This window comes from Hippopotamus amphibius, chromosome 1 (assembly GCF_030028045.1).
Source record: "Hippopotamus amphibius kiboko isolate mHipAmp2 chromosome 1, mHipAmp2.hap2, whole genome shotgun sequence".
In the NCBI taxonomy this organism is placed as follows: Eukaryota; Metazoa; Chordata; class Mammalia; order Artiodactyla; family Hippopotamidae; genus Hippopotamus; species Hippopotamus amphibius.
Window position 1 is genome coordinate 72974056 of NC_080186.1, and position 23618 is coordinate 72997673.

Genomic DNA, 23618 nt, shown 5'->3' on the forward strand with positions numbered 1-23618 from the left:
TGTATGTTCCTATTACCATTTTCTTAATTGTTTTGTGTTTGATTTTGTAGTTCCTTTTCTTCTCTTATGTGTCCCGCTTAGAGAAGTTCCTTTAGCATTTGTTGTAGGGCTGGTTTGGTGGCGCTGAATTCTCTTAGCTGTTGCTTGTCTGGAAAGCTTTTGATTTCTCCCTCAAATCTGAATGAGATCCTTGCTGGGTAGAGTATTCTTGGTTGTAGGTTGTTCCCTTTCATCACTTGAAATATATCATGCCACTCCCTTCTGGCTTGCAGAGTTTCTGCTGAGAAATCAGCTATTAACCTGATGGGAGTTCCCTTGTATGTTATTTGTCATTTTTCCCTTGTTGCTTTTAATAACTTTTCTCTGTCTCTAATTTTTGTCAACTTGACTAATATATGTCTTGGCATGTTTCTCCTTGGGTTTATCCTGCCTGGCACTCTCTGTGCTTCCTGGACTTGGGTAGCTATTTCCTTTCCCATGTTAGGGAAGTTTTCAACTATAATCTCTTCCCATATTTTCTTGGGTCCTTTCTCTCTCTCGTCTCCTTCTGGGACCCCTATAATGCGAATGTTGGCACGTTTAACATTGTCCCAGAGGTCTCTTAGGCTGTCTTCAGTTCTTTTCATTCTTTTCTCCTTATTCTTTTCTGCATCAGTGATTTTCACCATTCTGTCTTCCAGGTCACTTATTCGTCCTTCTGCCTCTGTTAATCTGCTATTGGTTCCTTCTAGTGTATTTTTCATTTCAGTTATTGTGTTGCATATCTCTGTTTGTTTGCTCTTTAATTCTTCTAGGTCTTTGGTAAACTTTTTGATCTTTGCTTCCAGTCTTTTTTCAAAGTCCTGGATCATCTTCACCATGATTATTCTGAATTCTTTTCCTGTAAGGGTGCCTATCTCCTCTTCATTTAGTTGTTTTTCTGGGATTTTATCCTGTCCCTTCATCTGGTACAAAGTCCTCTGCTTTTTCATTTTCCCTATCTTTCTGTGGCTGTGGTTTTCAGTTCCACAAGACGAAATACTGCTGATACTGCTTGATACTGCTGTCTGCCCTCTTGTGGAGGAAGCTATCTAGCAGTGATGACTTTTTAAATACAATACCAGAGGCACAATTTATGGAAGAAATAGTTGATAAGCTGGACCTCATTAAAATTAGAAGTTTTGGCTCTGCAAAACACACTACCAAGAAAATAAAAAGACAAGACCCAGACTCAAAGAAAATATTTGCAAAAGACACATCTGGTAAAGGACTGCTATCCAAAATACACAAAGAACCCTTAAAACACAATAAAAATAATACAAACAACCCAATTAAAAGTATACTGAAGACCTTACCAGTGAAGATATACAGATGGCAAATAAGCATATGAAAAGACACTTCACATCATATCATCAGTGAAATGCAAATTAAAACAATGAGATACCACTACACACCTATTAGAATGACCAAAATCTGGAACACTGACAACTCCAAATGCTAGTGAGGACATGAGCAACAGGAATTCTCATACGTTGCTGGCCAGAATACAAAATGATGCAGCCACTTTGGAAGACTGTTTGCCAATTTCTTACAAAACTAAACATACTCTTACCATATAATCCAGCAATTGCACTTCTTGGTATTTACCCAAGGGAGTTGAAAACTTATGTCCATACAAAAAATAGATGTTTAGAGGGGCTTTACATATGATTGCCAATGCTTGGAAGAAACCAAGAAGTCTTTCAGCAGGTGGATGAATAAGTAAACTGTGGTATATACAGACAATGCAATATTACTCAGTGTTAAAAAGAAACGAGCTATCGAGCCATGAAAACAGATGGAGGAAACAAATGCATAATACTAAGTGAAAGAAGAGAATCTGCAAAGGCTACATGCTATATGACCCCAAGTATTTAACATTCTGGAAAAGGCAAAACTATGGAGAAAATTTAAAAAATCAGTGATTGCTGGGTGTGGTGAGGTAGTAAAAATGAACAGGCAGATTTAGGAGAATTTAGAAATAAGAGGATCGTAAGGGCAGTGAAAATACTTTATATGGTATCGTAGTGATGTATATATGTCATTATATTTTTGTCCAAACCCACAGAATGTACAGCACCAAGAGTGAACCCTGATATAAACTATGGACTTTAAGTTATAATAATGTGTCAGTATAGGCTCACCACTTGTAACAGATATACCACTCTGGTAGGAGATATTGACAATGGAGAGGCTATGCTTGTGCTGGAGCAAGGAGTGCATGGGAGATCTTTGCATCTTCCACTCAATTTTGTGTGAACTTAAAACTGCTCTAAAAAATAGTCTGTTAAAAAAATTGACACATGCATTCAACTCAATGTTTCCCTCTAAAACTCATCTACTTAGAGTCTAACCCATCTCAGTCAATGAGTATTTCTAACCTTCTATTTAAGTCAAATGCAGTCACCCTCTTTTTTTTTTTTTTAATCTGTCAAGAAATCCTGTTGGCTACAATTTCACAATAGACCCCAAATCTAGTCACTTTCCACTACCTCAGACACTACCACCCTAGTCTGAGCTGCCACCATCACTTGCCTTGTTACTGCAAAAGCTTTCATCCTGGCCTCACAATGGTCTTTTCTCAACACAGCAGCCTGAGTGATGTGATACTTTTAAAACAAAAATCAGATTATATCCCTCCTCTGTAGTGGTTCCCATTTCGCTCAGAGTAAAAGCCAAGTCCTTAAAATGGTCCTCAAGGTCCTATCTGATCTTCCATCCTTTGGCTTCATGTATTATTCAGGGTTCTGAAGACAAAAAAAATCGATCATATATTTGTATAGCTATACACACACACAAACCTATACACACATATACTTACATATATATCATATGCGATATATATGTGTATGTATATAGAGAGAGACAAAGACAAAGACAGAGAGAGAATATATTATGAGGAAATGGTTCACTTCTTAGCTGGCAGAAAAGTCCCACAAACTGCTGTCTGCGAGCTGGAGATCCAGGAAAGCCAGTGGTGTAGTTCGGTCCAAGTCCAAAGGCCTGAGAACCGGGGGAGCCAGTTGTGTAAATCTCAGTTGGAGAGCAGAAGACTGATATCTTAGCTCAAGCAGTCAGGCAGAGAAGGGACAGTCTCATTTCCTCTGCCTTTTCTATTCAGGCCTTCAATGGACTGTATGATGTGCGCCCACATGGGAAGGGCAATATGTTACTGAATCCACTGATTCAAATTTTAATCACATTAGACATACCCTCACAGTCACACCCAGAAATAATGTTTAAAAAATATCTGGACACTCTGTGACCCAATCAAGTTGACAGAAAATGGACCTTCACTTTCTGTTTCCTGCTACTCTCCCTTCTTTCTCTTCGCTTCAGCCTCGGGGCCTTACGGTAAGCTGTTCCCTCTACCAGGAAGGCTCTTTCTCCAGATACCCACATAGCAAAACTCACTCATCTATATCATCTTTGCTTAAATCTCACCTTCTCAATGAGTCCTATTCAGATTTCCTTTTATAAAATTGCAACCCATTCCTTGCTCTAATTCCTCTTACCTTGTTCTAGTGCATTTTAATGATATTTCTTATCACCTTCTAACATTTTATTGAAATTAGTTATTTGTTTTATTTACTGCTTATAGTCTGTCACCCCCTCCCCCACTCCATCTAGAACGTAAGCTGTATCATGTCAGGGAGTTTAACTGCTCCTGCCTTGAGAAAGGGTTGGTATGTATCAATGGTTCAATAACTGTTTGATGAATAAAAGGAATGGCTATGCTGAAATGAAGCTTTTTAAGCATCATCTTGTGCCAGGCATTGTGCTTTGGCCTCTGTATATACAGAGATGAATCAGATATTTACCCTGCCTTTAGGAGGCTGACAAGGAAGCCTGGCATACCCATAAATAATTACAATACAAGATAGAAAGTGTATGGTATGAGAGACTTAGATAAACTACTTAAAAGGGAAAGCTATTCCCAGCCAAAGCAACAGGGAACAGGTAAGCATATGGAGGTGGTGACCCCTAAATTTCAGCCTTGAATCTGTGGAAATGGGGAAGTATAGCACTCCAGGTAGGAGGAACCACATTTTAAAAATCACTAATGTGCTAAAACATAGGGAGCAGGGAAAAACACAGAATATGGAAAGAGCTCAGACTTTGTCAACATGCCTAATGTCAAATCCAAACTCTGCAGCTAAGTAGCTGTGTGACCTTAGACAAATTTTTTAACCTCTCTGAGTTTCAGTTCTCACATTTATAAAATTGGGATAATACCATCTAGCTTAGAGTATTGCTGTGAAGAAATCATGAACATAAAGCACTAAGCCTGTGACTCGCTCCCAGTCATCACTCAGTGAATAAGAGCTATTATTGGAGTGTAGTTTGACTGGAGTACAGATGAAGTGTTCCCCTCAACAATGCCATTTTTCCAATAGGAAGCAAGGCCAAAATATATTGCATTTACTCTGCACTCCCTGGGAACATTCATCTATTGTCCAACTTGAAAAATGAAGCTGAAAATGACTAGTCTCATAAGAGAAGCATGAAACACTGAAAATGTGATGCATTGGCCTATCAGGCAAAAGATTGCTTTGAATACAGAAGAAATAAAAATATGTGTGTGCTATATTTCTGTTGAAGATTATTTCAACTTACCCAGCAGTTTCTTTCTTTCTTTGTTTCTTTTTCAGTTGCTCCTACGATTCAGGAAATTAAATCTGGCACCGTGGCCCCCGGACGCAGCGGATTGATAAGATGCGAAGGTGCAGGTGTGCCGCCTCCGGCCTTTGAATGGTACAAAGGAGAGAAGAAGTAAGGACTTTGTGATTATTACTCTGTTTCAAGCACTTTGAGCTAATGTGTTTGTGTTTCAGATATTTACTTTAAAGCAGTTTCTTTAACTGGCTTGAATGACTCTCAACAGCCCTCTCTCCAGCAGGCAAACTGAAGAGGCCCACGTGGGCGGGATGAGTAGCTAATAGCATCCAGAAGAAATGTCCACTTTGGTTTATATGATCTCAGAAATGTCTGCAAATCCCCCATCACTGATACATTTCATTTCTTCCCCTTCCTTCTGAGCCAGCACACCATTGCTCTTGCTGGCAACCATGTTTACTTGAGAAATAAACCAGCTCTTAAATGACTTGGGCACAGCTTCCATGAGAGCACTCCAAAAGCAATCGGAGCTGCTGACTCTACTTGGCTTCCCTGATAAGCCTCAACCCTTTCACCTGCCTCCCTCTCCACAGGACATTTTAACATTTTGTTTTATAGAACATGGTGTTTTAGGTATTCTATCACTAAAGGGACTGTAGAGGCATAAAATCCATGGTTGAAGGGGATTTTAGGACTACTCTAACTTCAGCTCTGTATGACTGTCCCCTTGAGGAGCTTCAGAAAGCCTTAGCAAGAGCTGTTGAACAAGAAAAGACAGGACTTGAAGACTTTCTCTTTACTTTCAACCAGTGGGCTCATTCAGATCTCTTTACCTGTTCTTATCAAGCCATCAAAGGAGAGTGGGACCCCTGTGGGTTAAATGGAAGATGTAATGCAGAGGGGAAGGTATTATCTATAATATATATATTTTTGCTTCAAAACTAAGGAGGGAATATGTTCAAGAAAAGGTTAGGTTGGACCATATGAAATTTCCATTTTTCAGTCAAAAAGGCTAAATATTGGCAATCTCATACTGTTTAACATATACATATGGGATTTATTTATTAGTGTCATGGCTCATAACTAATAACAGCTAAATGTCTGAACAGAAAACAGGTGAAATCACATAAGAACGTAGATGTTGCCACAATGGATGAGAATGGGTGTGACATAGGCAGGTACTTTGTTTCTTAAACTGTAATCAAAAGAGGATTTATGGAAGATATTCTCCTTCAACATCAGCCTTAACAATAAAAGATATCCCCATAACTCTCTCATTTGTTTTGGGTAACTAACAGTGGTTTTACCCAAGATTTTTTGCAGTTATTTTACATGCAACCGCTTCTACAATTTGGGTGGCTTATTTACTGCTTCTTTTTACTAATTAATTAATGCTTTTACTAATTCTAAATCTTCCTGGAAGCCCCTATATTTTTATATACCTAGAATTAGATAATCTGGTCTGTGATCACCCTCGTCCTACCCTGTGAGATTATATATCTGGCAAAATAACCTTTCTCAGATTCTTATAATCCAAGTTGGGAAGTGTTCAGTTTGTGATGATCTATATAGATAAACATCTAGGAGAGTGGTTCTCAATCTTTTGAAAGTTATGAAGCCCTTTGCTCATGCAATCTCATTTGGAAGCCCGATAAGTAAAGTATATGAAAGTAGGAGTGAATGGAGCCTCAATTCCATCTGCTTAGAACTCTCCCCTCCATTAGGATGTCCTTTCAGCTCCTCCCCCCATCCCTGGTTCTCCGCAAAGCACAGTTTAAAAAATGACTTAAAATATTTTACATATCTTTCAAAGTCACTGTTGAAACTGTGTCATACCTTTCTTAAAGGTTAAGAAGCAGAGTTATACTTAGTAGCACAAGAGAGAACACCTTTGCTACCAAGTCCATTTTGTTTCTAATAATTTTTTTAGCTATATCTCTCTCTTCCACTTTTCAAAATTCAGTGTCCATTGTCAAAACAGGCTACAACAATCCTCAGCCCACTTTCTTGGCCTACAGCAAAGATGGCAAAGAGCCAATTGGCGTCCACAGTCATAGCTTTAGTGATCTATTTTTCCAAGTAGGGAGATGGACTATAGCTTTTAATAGAGTCTCAAAGGAGTTTTGAACCACTGCTTAAAAAGGTAGATTGAGTCCCCCAATCAATGCCCCTCCCCAGTATACTCACACACAGAGAAAATCTAGCAGCTGTGAAAATCAAATGCACTTATCAAAGGCAAACACATTTTCATTTCAGAATGAAGTATACATTTATCATTTGTTAGAGTTATATTTGAAGAAATATTCAAATTCTCAAATACCACTAGAATATATAAATTCCTCTTCTCAAAATTATAGAAAAGTAAATTTGAGTCTATGCAGGGAGTAAGAGGGAGAAAAATTCTGCTTGCCGAATGATTATTGTGACACTCACTAAATGTATCTACCATGCTACCTTCAGGGCCCAGGCCATTTAAAATATTTATTTCATCAAAATAAAAAACTGTCTATGTAATGAGCACCTGCTATTTAACGTAAACCCATTTTATTTTCACAACAAACCTGTAAAACAGGTACTATTTTTATTCTCACCTTTTGCTGAAGAGAAACTAAAGCACAGTGTTTTAAGTAATTTGCGTAAGTCTATATTAGTGACAGAGCGGGGATTTGAACCCAGGAAGCCTTGCAAATATTCATGCAGAGTCCATGGATTTAACCTGTACACCATGGCACCTCGTATTGTTCATGGGATCTCAGAGTCTATCAAAAATAATTTGAAATGTCAGTGTTAAATGCCAGGGTAAAGGCATTGCAGATAATTTGTAAGTTAGCAAAGTAAAAGACCGCACAATACAAACACTCACTTATACTTTCCCAGTTGAGTTAGTCAAAGACACAGAAATAATGGAGTCAAGGTAACCAGACAGAAAGGAAACAGATATAGCATGTTTTCAAGTTGTTTTCTTGACCTCAGGGTCGTTAACAGGAGCATGAGGCTGTCAGAGACTCTGTCCGAGCAGAGCAGAGTTTTTTACAAGATATGGAGAACTTTTATTTCCTATAGATCTTTTATACTTGGGGCTTACAAAAAATATTCAGAAATAACTTACTCTCTTCACTTATACTTAAAAGGGATGTTTGTAGAAACTCATCTTGCTTAAATCGAGATCTTCAAAGCCAGATCTTCATTCAAATAACTATAAACAAGTAAACACAAACAAATAAGCAAGAGGAAGTACCTGATCATCTCTAATCTTATCTCTGCCTATAGTTCTTTCACATCCTGTAAAATCATTGCTGTGTACTGGGAATAATCTATTTGAAAACCTTAAAAAAAAAAAAACCTGCAAAATTAAGCACAATTTAAAGAAAAGAAACATTACTGAGGATAAATCACTTTCTGGGGCCTTTACATTCTCTCTCATTTATTCTTTAGACCTCTGTGAGGTATGAGTTATTATCATCAATTTACAGGTGACAAAACTGAAACATAAGAGACTTAACCTGTCTAAGAGCACTCACTTAAAAGATGCTGTTAGGACACATTTTAGGTTTGTCAACCTCTCAGCCCATGTTCTTTCCTTTGTATACATTGCCATTATTAGTTATCTATTGCTAAGTAACAAATTAACCCCAAACTTAGCAGCTTAAAACAGTAAGCTTTTGTTATCTCAGTGTCTGTGGATCAGGAATCTAGGAGCAGTTAGCGGGCTATAGCTCAGGGTCTCTCACTGGTTCCTGTCAAATGTCACCTGGTGCTGATCCTCTGAAGCCTTGACTAGGGCTGGAGGATCAGCTTCTGAAGTAGCTCACTCACATGCCCTGCAAGTTGGTGCCTGTTATTGACAGAAGGCCTCTGTTAATCACCATATGGACCTCTAAATGAGGCTGCTTAACATCTTCATAACAAGACAGTTGACTTTCCCCAGAACTAGTGCTTGAAGAGAATACCATAGAAGCTGTTCATGATCTAGTCTCAGAAGTCTCTATCATTTCTGCAATATATTATTGGTTACAAAAGGTAACTGTATTCAAAGAGGGAGAGGTAACAGGGGAACATAAATATCAAGGGGTGAGAACCATCAGATGCCATCTTCAAAGACGGCTGTCACACTTTCTCCTTCATGGATGATGTAATTGCTTTTATATTAGAAATATTAGCCATATAACCTTCAGTTTATTGCACTGTTTGGATAAGCATCATGAGAATGACTGAAGTTATATACTTGTTATTAAGATATTATCCCTTTGTATAACATGGTCATTTTTAACACTATAGTCTCTTTCAGCATACCTGGCAGGGACAATTCTAATAGGCTAAATTTTACTTCCTATACAAATACATTTAAGTATTGGGGAAACTAGAGTTCAGAGTTCAATTATATAGAGAGCTAAAAATCAAAAGTTTTTCTTAATAACAGAGAAGATTGATAAGAAGAAATACACTCCTTATATGCAGTGAAAGGACACTTTCAGAATAGGCTAAAAAATAATGTCTTTGATGACATGAAAGTAAGTTCATCTATGGCTTGAGAACAGTACATTCACTTAGGATTAAGACTAAAAACATAAACTAATTTTAATGGACTAATGTTTAAGCAGGTATTGCAAAAACATAGGTTTTATATCACTTTGTGGAGATGGTATTACCATCTTGTCTCAGATCAGAATTTTATTATTTGCTTACTTAGTTGAATTCCCTCCTATTTTTCTCCCCTTTCCTCAAATCCAAGCCTGCAACCTAGAAAGACATGGCTTCTTATTTTTTATGATAAATTTAACTGCTCCAGTCTTGTAAAATACTACAAACTTTATTCACTTTGCCTATTTTTAGGCAAATAGCCAATTGTAGCAATGTTTTTTAGAATTCCTTAATAACAACAGGGTTTCTTTCTTAATTCTCTGTTATAATTTAATATAGGGATATAAAAGTTACAAATAATGTAAATACAAATTATGTCCATAAATGAAAAACAAATGTTATAAAACATTAAAATGATCAATATATCAGTTAAAAAAACAAATGTGTATCTAAAAATTGAATATTTTAGATTTGATGATGAGAATTTACAATATTTTGACTTTTTTGAGCAATGAATTTCAGATTTAATCTATGAATTTTTATCAGTCTTTACAACAAATGCTATGTCAATACACCTCTCACTTTAGAATTCTGTTAATTGTTCAGTCTATGCCAGAGGAAATGTGATGAGCGTTACCTTATTGCCTGTTGTAAAGGATTTATTATCTATGGGCATGAAACATGCATGCACATGTCACAAAATGTATACAGAAAAATGCTGTATGGACAGAAAAATGCCTAAAATCAACCAGGTAGACTATGCCAGGTTCACATTACCCAGAAGTATGATGACCTTTTTCAATCAGGTTAGATTTTCACTGTAGGGAATGGTGATTTTTTACTGTTGGCTTTACAGAGTTCAGACGAACTTGAAAAATCATAATGAAGTGGAGTGACCTTTCCTCTCCTTTTTCGTATTCTAGATTATCTACTACTGGGTCATCTAGACAAGTGATAAATTTCATCTGAGTTATTCACTTTGATGAAGGAATATAAGAGGGAAGTTCTTTGTTCCTTCTTTTATTTTTAAGGGAACCAGAAAAATGAGTTAAAATATTTCTCTATATCGCCAATGATCCTTTTTCTTTGCTATTTTTCATGTAATTTATGTGTCAAAGTTATGAATACATCACATTTGTATAACACATTATGATTTTCAAAGCATTTTTGTATAGGATGGTTTAGAAAAATGTGCACGTTTTTACATTTCACTTACAATAGAGTCAACTCTTCAAGCTTTGGGTGCTACATAAGAGAGACAGAAAAGGAGAAAGAAGGAGATAAATATATAATAGTAACAATTTAAATGGCACAGACTTGCTACTCTAAGGACATACAATAGGAGACATATTCCTTGCCACTCCTTCAATTGATCTTCATTCCCATTTGCCTCAGATAGTGTGAGTATCTCTCCATTCTAAGTGAGGTTCTCAGGTAGAAAACATATATCTAATATAACATGGTACTAAAACAAAAACCGACTATTTTATCCAGTGCTTACCCATGGAGAATGATGTAAAACAGTGGTCCACAACATTTTTGGAACATATATCCCTATGAGTAAAATTAAAAGCTTAGCAAAACTACCAATATATGCATACTTATTTGTAAATTATGTATGTGCATTTCTGAACTACTATATTGCATACCTTAAATGACCTACAACAGATAAAATTTAAAAGATGAGATATAAATGTGGTATAAATGAATATTTTATTTATTTTTTTTGTCATACTCCAACAGATTGCTTTGTACCCACCTTGAGGTACTTGCCCTCCATTTTGGAAACTCATAAAATATGTTACTTTAAAGTAAGGAGGTTTAGGGAATTTTCAAGAGCAGTTTTAATGACATGCAACTTTTACCCTATGGGCTGACTTTGCAGTCTTACAACACATATTATATAACTCTGTATACTATCTTACTCATTCCTTGCATAATTCTCACTAGATTATACATGAGAAAAAACTGTCTCATAAAGGTGAAATGATTTGTTGAAGGGAAGTACAGAATGGAAAGTGAAATCTAATTTCAAGGAAAACTTGGGAGGTGATGGATATTTTTATGGCCTTCGTATTGATGGTTTCATGGACGTATATCTAATTCCCAAACTCACTGAGTTGTATATGTAAAATATGTACAACTTTATCGACATCAATTATACCTCAATAAAGTGATTTAAAAACCCAAAACAAAAAAACCCTATTTTCCTGACACTTGTGTCAAGATATCACTCCTCTAGATTTTATACCACAATTTTGATTATTCAGAACAGACTAGAAGTATAATTCTCTACACACACAAACACACACACACCACCCATCACCCCTCTCATCCTCACATTTGCAAGCCTGTTACTATAAGAGTAAGCAGTTACATATTTTGATTTAGAAGGGTACTGCAAATAACCTCATTACCACCCCATGTTAAAAATGATCTTCCCTGATGACCTGAGATTTTACTTCTCCACATTGGGCAGTTATCTGTGAGATAATTTTTGAAATTTGAAAAGGAAATAAGTCCCTGCTTTGAAAGAACTTGCACTTCTGTTATCTCATTATTATTTATTTGCTTGTTTGTTTATTATTTTATTAATTTCATTCTGATGATATTTCACTCCTTTTACAACCAAAGTCTTATGAATACAACTCCATCACCCCCGTAATGACTTGGTCATCCAAGGCCAAGTTGATAAAGGGTAAATATCTGAAACAAATGAGAGCATTTCAACTATGGAGAACTGGAGAGCATATGTCCTTGTAAAAAAATAAATACATATTATTATACTGAAAACTCTGGACCTCTCAAACAAAGTTGAAAATGGACCCACTCCAGTTTGCATCTCTTGACTTAGAATTTAAGACATGTCATAAACATCACCAAAGTGAAATAAGTACTAAGAAAACCCTAAGGGAATCTAAGTCCTTGAAAGTACACAACAAGGGTCCATTCAACTCAAATCAGAACATTAATAAACGCTTCAGGGAAAAGGTAGATTTTGTGCTGGGCACCAAATGATGAATAGTATTTCCAAATATGGCAGTGGGTTAAGAATAATCATAAGCAAGAAAAGAACCATGGTCAATTCATAGGAAAATTGTGTGGAGAGTTTTTTACACTTTGGGGTACAGGACAAGAAATGTGAAATCTGGTGTAATAGGAGGTAGGTTTAGAAAGGTCTTTCAGGGCAAGACTTGAGGGATTGTAAATGTCATGATAAGACACTGGGGCTTGATTCCATAGAAACTGGGAAGCCATTGGAGGGAGTCTTCACTCCCCATCTTCAAATGTTTCTGGGAGCAGTTGGGAAGAATGGATGGGAAAGATATAAAATATGGCTTAAACTAGGGTATTGGTTATACAGTTAAAAAGCAAGAGAGAAAAAAAGTAGTATTTGTATATTTCAGTGTCTGATTAGATACAAGAAAAGGACAATTTGAAGGTCATTCCAAGTTTTCTATCTCAGTAACAAGGTTGAATGGTTAAGTTATTAGCTGAGGCTGGGAACACAGGAAAAGAGATTTGGAAGAGACCGTGATGAATTTGACTTGGGACATACTGAAATCAAGTGGTAATATTGGATACACAGTCCACCAGCAAGCAGGATTTTGCTTGTGTTCTTAAAATTCATAATGATATTTCTAAAATAAATATTTGATCTTATCACTTTGTCCTTGAATCCTTCAGTGGTTACTAATTATCCCTAGAATGAAGTCCTAACAGCACAGCATGGCATGGGAGGCCTTCGTGTTCTGGCCCCTGTTGGCCTCTCTGGCTATGAATCTTGCCATTACGCTGTCTCACAATAGGGGCCATAGCCATCCTGCAATATTTAATTCCCAAACTGTGACATGATCTCTGTCTTTCAAGCCTCTTCATATGTTAGCTGCTTTGCTTATAAGCCCCTTGCACACACACCCCCACCCTGGCTACCTTTGGTTGGCTGCCTTCCACTAGTCCTTTAGTCTCAATTCAGATGTTACCTTCTCTCAGAAAACTACCCTGAGTCTTTTCTCCCAGAAGAGGAATCTCTTCAGATGTACTCCCATTAGCTCACCTCTATCAAAGCATTTTTAAACTATACCCAGCTTTTTAACTTATCCATCTCTCTTCCTAATTTATAATCTACCAGGGAGTGAAAATTTTGCTGTGTTAACCATCATGGTCTCAGAATCTAACATGGTATTTGGAAACTCTGTTGCAAGAATGAGGTGTGGCCTTTTCATAATGATAAAGTAGAGCTATTCTTACTTTAATACACTGTCAAATTGATAAGAGAATTTTAGTAGCAATGCATCGTCCCTTTAGATTGTGGAAAACTGTAAACCCAGCATGTGAACAGAAAGGAAGCTGGTTTCTGTTGCTCAAGTCTGACTTCCCAGGATTTATTTTTTGTGAAGGTGATCTCTGCAAAGTGGTTGTGTTGGTATATTGTGGGATGAAATTTGACATTAAAATCATGAGCACATTGATATTAGAAAAGAAGTTCAAGCAAAGAGGAGAAATCTAGTCATAGGCCAGGTTGTCAGGGATACAAGACTCACTGCAGTCAGGGGAGGATTGACACCTGCACTGTAGCCTTTGTTTATTTGATGTAGGGTTAAAAGGCAATATCCTCCTTGTGTGAATCAAACTGTCACAAGTAAGGCAGCCCAAAGGTCTCTAATCTAAAATTATTAATTTCATTAAAATTGATAAAACAAGATGTACATTTTAAATAGTCTAATAAAGTCTAAAATCATTAAAATGTCCTAATATATTATAATAACATTAATTTATTCAAATGTGCAACTAAAGATAGATACCCCTTGGGGCTAAGACAGTGATGCCTGATATTCTTCAGTCTGTTCCTGGGAATAAATGATACATTGTTTTTGAGCCTTAAGTGCCAAGCAATACAACCAATAGGTTGCTATAGCAGCATGTTCACATAAATTTTCATTTCTCTCTGGTTTCTAGCAGTTCCTACTCCTCCCTCTTCTTGCTTTTTTTTTAATCTACCCCGCACATCTGTGAAAAGCCGAGATGGGGTTGATAATGTGCGTGTAATTGATACTGAGTTTGGCACATCTTGAAATCATGATGCCATGATCCTTTCAGTCACTCTCCTAGATCTTTTCTTTGAAAATAATTTCCTGTGTGCTCAATATTTAATATTTTGCTGCCATCTGAGAGGAAATATATTTGTTCTAAGAAACAGACCCTATCATTGAACAATAATAACACCTATCATATATCTAGTGCCTGCAGTGCTTGATACATATATATGTGTGTATATATATATATGCATAGATATTACATTTTATATGTTTAAAAAACATCAGTACTTTGAGATTGGCTTCATTTTTCCCATTTCACAGATAAAAAAACTAAGCATTAAAAATGTAAAAACATAATTCAGCACAGAGAACTCTACTTAGTGCACTGTGGTGGCCTGGATGGGAAGGAAGTCCAAAAGGGAGGGGATGTCTGTGTGTGTGTGTTTGTGTGTGTGTGTGTGTGGCTGATTCATTTTGTTGTGCAGTGGAGGCTGACACAGCATTGTAAAGCAACCATACTCTAATAAAAATTAATAAAACAGAACATAATTCATTCAGTCGAGCATGCAATAATTACTTATGGTGTAACTATTAAATGCCCTGCATTCTACTACATACTTAGAATGCAGGGGATAACAAAACCAGCCAGGATGCTTGCCCGAATGGAGTTACACTCAAATGGGGAATGTGCAGCTTCATCAGAAGTCACACAAATATAGGAAAACTTACAGCTGAAATGGTGTCAGACATAGCTGATGTTATGATGATGATTTGACCAAGTCAGAGAGAACACAGTAACTCCATAGCATCACTAGAATTCAGACATTAGAGACAATTCTGGACTTAATTTAAAAATATTGCATTCTTGCCAGTCTTCTAGGATTTATTTTTTTTCTGTCATTCTTGATATAGCATATAGATACACTATGGGGAGAGATTTACTACCACCCAAATATTTAGTGAATGAACCTAGGGGAAGAAATACAGACAGTAATTGGTGCTGAAGGGTTGTGTGTGTGGTGTGTGTGTGTGATATGTGTGTGTGTGTGTGTGTGTGTGTGTGTGTGTGTGTCAAGGGAGGTAGTTTGAGGAGGGAGGGGAAAGCCCATTTCATGCTTCTTATCTTGAGACTGTGAGTAGCCAGAAAGGCTGACTCTGTTGGAGGCTAAAGATACCTGCTGTGAGAGACTGCACTGATGGGCATAATTAAGCCCATAATAGATAGTTAAGAGGGCTTGAGTCCAGGGATATCTCCAGACAGCTAGCTGAACTGGACCCTGAATTTTTGTTTGACTTTCTACCCCATTAGTTTCACATCATGGATTGAATCTGGCCTTCCTGGCATGAATGCCACGTAACACTTGGTTATTGGTTATTTAGATCCATTGTTTTGTTTTTTGGTTTATTTATTTATTTATTTATTTTGGCCGTGTCGGGTCTTAGTTGCAACATGTGGGATCTTCATTGAGGCACACAGGCTTCTCTCTAGTTGTGGCGTGCAGGTTCCAGAGCGCATGGGCTCTGTAGTTTGCGGCACACGGGCTCTTTAGTTGAGCCGTGTGGGATCAGCAGTTGTGGTGCACGGGCTTAGTTGCCCCATGGCATGTGGGATCTTAGTTCCCTGACCAGGGATCGAACCCACGTTACCTGCATTGGAAGGTGGATTCTTTACCACTGGACCACTAGGGAAGTCCCAGCTCCATTGATTTTACTCCCTGGTTTAACTTGCTTTCCTCCAACTACCCATGATTTCTGACTTGTCTCTCCAAACTCAAATACAATATCCTAGTTTCTACTTGGTGAGTTGAATATATAAATTGCTACTTTGGGAGGATACCAATAGTCAGAAGACCTGGATTTGAATTTTGGTTCTATCTCTTAGCAGATGGTGGAAAATAAATTTACTTAATTTCTCTAAATTCCTTTTTTTTCTCATCTGTAAAATGGGACAAATGAAGCTTACCTGCTAGGAGTTCTATTAAGATTAATTGACATACATTTGAAAATGTTTTCTGAATATCAGTTTCCCACACTCTTAACACTAAACTTTTTTTTGTACAATATTGAAATTTTTTAATGTTAGTTTACTTTAGTCATAAATGTGTTGAAAGGAGCTAACATCTTCCACATACATAAAGCATTCCTGCTCATACTGAAAAGACTAGAACACAGTTATGAATTCAGAGCCAAATATATATATATATTGGCTTATATGTGTGTGTATATATATAGGCTGGAACTTTATCATTGAGAGAGCCATTACAAGATGTGTTGTGTGAGGACCTATATGCCATATCAGTGTCATCTGCAAATTTTCAGGTGTAGCTAAAGTCCTTTAGATAGTAACTATGTCATATTTGTCTTTTTGCCTTTGGTTCCTAAATCAGTGCCCCAAGCATACAAGGCATTTAATCATCATTTGATAACTAAATAAAACTTCATTTCCATTAAGACCATATTTGAGCTCTTACCATCAGCCATGACTTTTTCTAAAGCTCTTTTTTTTGAGTTATGTCTTTAGTTCATACCACATCTTGGAACTCCACAGCCTGAAATCCATTTTTGGAAGTAACATTCCTATTCTTTGTAAATATAATCCTTATGATTCCAGAGCTACCTACCTTTCCTTGCCATCTTCCATCATTCCTATGCTACTACCCAAAGATCAATGAATAAGACTGTATTCATCTTATCCAGTTATACAACATGGTATATTGTTATCAAATTCTTTTGTAGTTCTAGTCTGATGAAAGATCTTTTATCATTTGAGAACACCTCTCCCACTCCTATCGCAAGTTATTTTAATAGTTGTGTTGTTGTCTGACACTCATATATGTTTTTTGTACTAGCCATGAAGTCTCTCTGTGACTATTTGCAACTGAAAGTTTGTTTCTCTAGAAATACCTATTGTTACTTCTGACCTGGGAAGGCAGATCATAAGTTATAGTCCCAAAATGTGTAGTGAGGCTGGATTTATATATAAAATGAAGGAGATAAGGTTTCGTTGCTCCATTTATTTTTGCACCCTTAACAATCAGTGCCAAAGGCTATGTGGTCAGTTTTGCTGTTGTGATGTTGCTGTGGTCTCTTCTGACCATCCTAGATAGCTACTGCCTAAGAGAGGTTATGATTGTAAAGTTTGTTAGCATTTCATGTGTCAGAAATGGAAGTACCGTAGTTACTAGTATGCTTTCCATGTGCTGCTTCTGACTGACACTGAAAATATAAAGAACTATTCTAATTCAGAACTAGTTAGTTGGTCAAGCTGTGTCAGTTATGAGCTGGCAGCATCTGCTGGCAAAGCAAATAGCCTGCGGTTCACAGATTTATGAGACATTAGCAAAAGACAGAAGAAAGAAGAGGGAGAGCAAGGGCCTTGGTGTGTGTCTTAATCCATTTGAGCTGCTACAACAAAATACCTCAGACTGAGTAGCTCATAAACAAAAGAAATTTATCTCACAGTTCTGGAGGCTGAAAGTCCAAGATCTGGGTGCCAGCATGATCTGGTGAGAGTCCTCTTTTAAGTCACAAACTTCTTGTTGTATCCTCATATGGCAGAAGAAGCTAGGGATCTCTCTGGAGCCTCTTTTATAAAGTACTAATCTCAACCATGAAGGTTCCACCTTCATGACTTTTAAGCACCTGCCAAAGACCCCACCTACTAATACCATTGTCTTTGGGACTTAGGATTTCAATACATGAATTTTGGGAGGACACGGTCAGATCATAGTGGTTTGGAACAAACTCCCATTGGTGGCAGAGTGTGGAGGGCAGCAAAGTCCACAGTAACAGAAGAATCTTATATACATGAGGTCCACTAAATGGTAAAAATGCAGAAAATAAGAATGACCAGGCATTTCTAAGCCAACACCATATACTGCTGATCTCCTGCTGAGGAAAGGAATGCCATATTTAATTCCTAGATCAATAGTTTGTTTCTCTTTTTTTGGTGGGAGGGGACTATAAGAAAACATCTCTCATTCTACTATCTAATGGTACAAGAACCATTCTCTTAGAACTTGAAGGGGTTCAATTTAGGAGAAGAGAGAATGAACTCCTAAAAAGGCAATATTCTAGTTTTAATTCCCTGGTTTCATTACAAGGTGTGTTGTGAACTGATGCTTGCGTTGTCACTTTCAGATTTCACATCATGCTGCAGGGAAGTCTGGTTTCAAACAAGTCTGGAATAAATATGAAAAATCCAGTGAGGCCGGGATCATCCCCTGAACAGGCTTAGGTGTATCTGCTTGAAGCCTATCAAGGATTTTCTTTAACACAGAATGACAATTCAATTTATCAAATATGTGTTTGATAAAAAAGAATGACTCTGCCTTTGGGTGCAGATTTTATCAAATGTGTATGTTTATCCTACACACTATAAAAAATGGTGTCCTCCCTCATCTTCAAAACTCCCTGACCTTAACCCTACTCACAGCTCCAACATTTTAGAGGTTAATAAAAAAAGATATGTTTAATTTTCAAAATAAAAAAAAAAGAATGACTCTATTTCCAGAAAATATAATTGTATCCAAACATATTAGAATAAGTTTGTTTCATAGAAAAGTGTCATCAGTTAAAGAGCTTGTATTTGTTTTTAGTCAAGGAGTGAAATTACATTAGGGTCATACATGATGGGATTTCTAGGCATGGTTCAATTTTTTTTGTATCTAATAACTAAGGGTAAATGTATTCATCTTAAAAGGGTCCCTACTCTGACTTAAATACCCGCTGTTGTAAACACCTATTTATACATTGGATTCTTCTTGAAAGATCTTCAAAGATAATATGTTATCCAGCCTAGCCCCTAGTCACCTAGTATAGAACTCATCTTTGCAGTAATTAATGACTATTTCCAGAATTGATTTAAATAGCTGAGAAAGCTTCCACCTACCACTACTCCCAGGATCCCTGTAGGAAAATCACAGTAATACATCCTCTGGAGATATATACCATCTCAGAAGTCACTCTCCCTCAAGGTCAGCTTTAAAAGAGAGCCCCCGTCATCTACCAGTTGAAGACAGGTTATTAAAAGGTGTTGAGAAGTCAGTACTTCTAAAACTCCCAAGTATGGAAGAAAGGAAGCTGTGGACTTTTCCAGTCTTCTCCAAGAGAGTGCTTCCTCTAGAGGAAGAAAATCCCCGCAGGGAAGATGCTTTTCTTTTTTTATCAGCCATAATCACCTGCCAGGCTGATAGGAGCAGCAGGAGTTGCTGCTGCTAAAGTGCCTGTAATATGCCACGCTGGTGAGAATGCACATAAGACTGCTGGCCAGGTGCCAACACTGGGCCTACACATACATAGCGTGGATACACTGCATGATTCAGCAACATCTGGGGCTTTGCCTTCAGATACATTCAAGGGCAGAGAATTGGAACCCAACTCAGAATAACAGCCATAAGGAACATAAGTGAGCAGTGCTGTGAAGTTGCTGAATATACTCCCTTGAGATTTTTCTCCCCAGAGTCTAGCCTAATGAAGACCCTAACTAATCTCAACTCTTTAGTAGCAAAATGAAACTTGGTTTTGGTAGATGGGACACAAAGGGATTTAGTAGTCTAGGGAATTGCTGAGTCCTCTGGAGAATGTAGCCTTAGCACAGACGTGGGCAAATTGATATAAGTCATAACGCGGAAGCTTGCAGGACAATGAAGCTGCGAGCTTTTATACATAACATATACTAATTGTTACAAATAAATAAATTTGTTGCTGTAATGCAGAAAAATATGCAGTAACCACTGTGGAATTTTAGCATAAATATTGATAGATTTGCCATATGAGACAGGTGAGTAAAAATTGCCATATCCTTGATATTTTATGCCCTATTTTGTGTCAGAGTTGGAGGTCATTAGGTTTATTGCTCAAGTTAAAGTTTTTTTTAATATTTAGTCAACTCAAAGTTTTGTTGTTCTGATTAAAGTTTGAGCTTTGGATAAGCCAAATTCAGCTATTACATGAAATATAAGTAATTCTCAGAGTAATCAAGCATGGTTGCTTATTTTAATCTGTATTTAACTGCAGTATATTTTATCTAAATCAGATGCAAGTCACATAACGTAATGCAAAGGAGTTCAACCTAAACTCTCATGGGAATACCATTTATTAGCATCTTCATGATTAAAGAAATATTTAGTACTAAGGCTTGAACACATTAAAGAAGTAAAACTAACACACCATTTGAGTTAAATGAACTTACATAGCCCATATTGTGATCAGCACATTTCTTTCACAGTAAACTTTGGGGTTAGTTAGGGAGAAATTATTTGATTGGCATCTCATTATAGCAGAATTCATATCTAGGGAGAGAATTTCTTGAAGGGGACACTGAAGAGGACTTAACAATCCTGTGTTGTGGGGATGTCACCAGAACTGCATTGACCTATGAACTATGTATTTTGTACCTAGGATGTCACTATTAAGTGCTATGTAGAACTCAAATATAAAATGAGGTATGTCCATATGGCCTTGCCTTTTGAGAAATTTAAAACAGTTCAGTTTATTTGGGTAGTCTTGTATGTATGGAAACTGCTAGAGAAAACAATGCAAGAATGTGGTTTTGATTTTATAAATTCTACAACAATTTGGAGAGTAACATGCAGAGCGAGAGATGGAGACACAGAGAGAGGAAAGTCATTTAAGGAGCTTTAGAGTAGGAGAGGTAGGACACAGGTCAGACTTAAATGAGGAGGAAAGGATCTGGCTTCAGAGATAAAAGGGGATGGTGACCATTGGGTGAAGACTCAGGAAAAGAGGGAAGCAGAGGCAAGCATGTCAAGCATTGAAAACAGCAGAGCTATGCCAGCCTATCTGAGAGTAAGGGCCTCTGCTGGTAAATCTGGAGGGAGACTGTTGAGGAGTCAGGGTGGCATCAGGTATAACTGAATCCTACACTGAGGCTCAGAAAGGTTGAAGGACTTTCTGAGGTACATGACTAAGATGTGGCAAAGATAAGACTCAACTTTAAATATGATCCTCAATATTATACTGTGGCCTTTTTCTAGGTTTAACAGCAAGTCATCTGTCTGGGTTGTACCTACAAAGTAGCAGTAAACTGTTGACCCTGGACTCAGAACTACAACTCTCGACAACAGTTGTAGGATTAATTTTCTTGAAAGTTATCTAATAATATCATGTGAAATGGCCTAGACATATTCTAGCCAACATTTTAGAAATCATGTTTGTGTGTTTAATGGAATTGTTACATTTAATTCCCTTTACTTTTTCTTGACTTTAGCAGTTGAGATGCCATTGCTGTAGTGTGTTTAATTTTCTAAAATACAAATCAATGTATGAATAAGACATGTGTGTATCTAAGTTCGGTGTGTTCTACAGCACAAATAATCCCATGAGAACAGTCTACCCCTGTCATACAACCTCTCTTTCCCAATATCTACTACTGTAAGGAAAATATAATTGCACTCTTATCATGTTATATGCTAACAGCAGCATAGTCAAAACTGTCTATGGGTTGCCATGACAACCCCATCTAAGATTAAAAATGGTATTCACAGCGCATATTTACCTAGAGTTTATTTTGTCTTTTAGGCTCTTCAATGGCCAACAAGGAATTATTATCCAAAATTTTAGCACAAGATCCATTCTCACTGTTACCAATGTGACACAAGAGCACTTCGGCAACTATACTTGTGTGGCTGTCAACAAGCTAGGCACAACCAATGCGAGCCTGTCTCTCAACCGTAAGTAACACAGTGCTGCCAAAATGCTCCCAGGGCCTTCTGGCTCCTATCTATAGAGCTCAGCCTGATGTGACATGGTTTTTACATGGAGGAAATTTGGCCCCAAATAATCTGGGTGTTGGAGAATTTTATTATCCCTATAGAATTCCATCTGTGCTAGGAAAAATACCTTAGATCTGAGAAAAGGGAAAAATTACATAAATAACAGGATCCACTAAAAATGTCTTCTGACTGAAGACAATTGGTCTGGTGAAATTTAGTTTTTGTATTGTTTTGTTTTAAAAAAACGTGTTATATTTAAGCATAGATTAATTTGGATTGAATTTACTCTTGGTTGGCTTTCTCTAGATATTTATTTTGAAATAGTGAGAATTTCACATGTCATAAACAAAATAAAATGGTGAGTAAATGATCATGGACAAAATATTTTATCCATATAGATAATGTTTTTACTCAAAACTGTATTTTGAAATACAAGTTAAGGTTTTACTAAAATAAGTACTTTTTTTCTAATGTATCTTGGTTCTTAAGAACTAGAAATGAAAAAAGAAGAGCAAACACAAGGGTTAGTGGAAGGGAGAGAAATATATGTTAATGTTTTCTCCTACAATTAGTTTTAGTGCTTTTTAGAAGCTGAGTAACCAACAAATTGTTATAACCATAAAATATTCCTGATTTTGAAGTGAAGTGTTTCTCAAAATGTTCAAAGACTACAGAGAATACACTGTTTTTTAAGTTCTACTAAGTTATCTGAACCATTCTTATCTTTGATAATTTATATTTTTATGGTAACCTGACATATGTATATTTATATTATCATTCTGTGATAGTAAGCTATCTCTGAAAAATGCAAATATTGTGAGTTCATCACAGACATGATCATTTCTGTTTTGCAGAAATGGGGAATGGGACATATAATATTCCTGCTGCATCAAAACATACTATAATAAGAAGTTTCATGATGTATGAACTTTGAATTACCATGATTTAAGAACCTCTGTTGTTAAACAAAATATATCAGTTGGTTCTTGATAGAAAATAATCATTTGAAAATGATTTGTCCTATATACACTTTTAAAACATCACATAATTTATTATTTCTGCTTAATATTACTAAATATGTCTTAGTACTCCCCCAATCTGAAACAAAATCATTGCTTGCTGTGCAGTAACCAAGGTATAATATACTTGCATAAGTTTCTTCCATGAGAATTATTTACTTAGTGTAATTATGAATAATATCATTGAAAGTATTATAGAACAGTATGAATTCCAATTTAATGTAAATATTGATACTTCTTTAGGTATGTTATTAATATTTTAAATGGTTTAAATATTCAAGAACCTGAAAGAGTAAATGAATTAAACAGACAAAGTAAAGAAAAATTTAAGGCTTAATAACACATTAACTTTTTGCTATTTACATTTCCAAGTCATACTCTGATTTTCAAAACTGAAGCATTAATGAATGTGACAAATTAGGAACAAAATGTCACTTATTTGTTTGTTTTACTCTGGCAACATTAGCACAGTCATCTGGATATAATGCACTGCTTAAAGGCTTCTGAATGTGGTATCTTCAGAATGGACTCTAATGACCTTCCTTGGCCCCTGGCTTTCTGTATGTAGAAGTGCTAAGAACTACTAGTGCAATTTGATTAATTCGTTA

General features: G+C 36.6%; 1 protein-coding gene across 2 annotated transcripts in view; it reads left to right on the plus strand.

The window, feature by feature from the left end:
- NEGR1 (neuronal growth regulator 1) overlaps window positions 1–23618 on the plus strand; it is an 871642-nt gene that overhangs the window by 673930 nt on the left and 174094 nt on the right. For both annotated transcript variants that reach the window (XM_057716185.1, XM_057716191.1), the window contains 2 exons: window positions 4671–4791; window positions 21798–21949. In XM_057716185.1, coding sequence (XP_057572168.1) covers window positions 4671–4791; window positions 21798–21949 — 273 coding nt within the window. The remainder of the gene's footprint in view (window positions 1–4670; window positions 4792–21797; window positions 21950–23618) is intronic.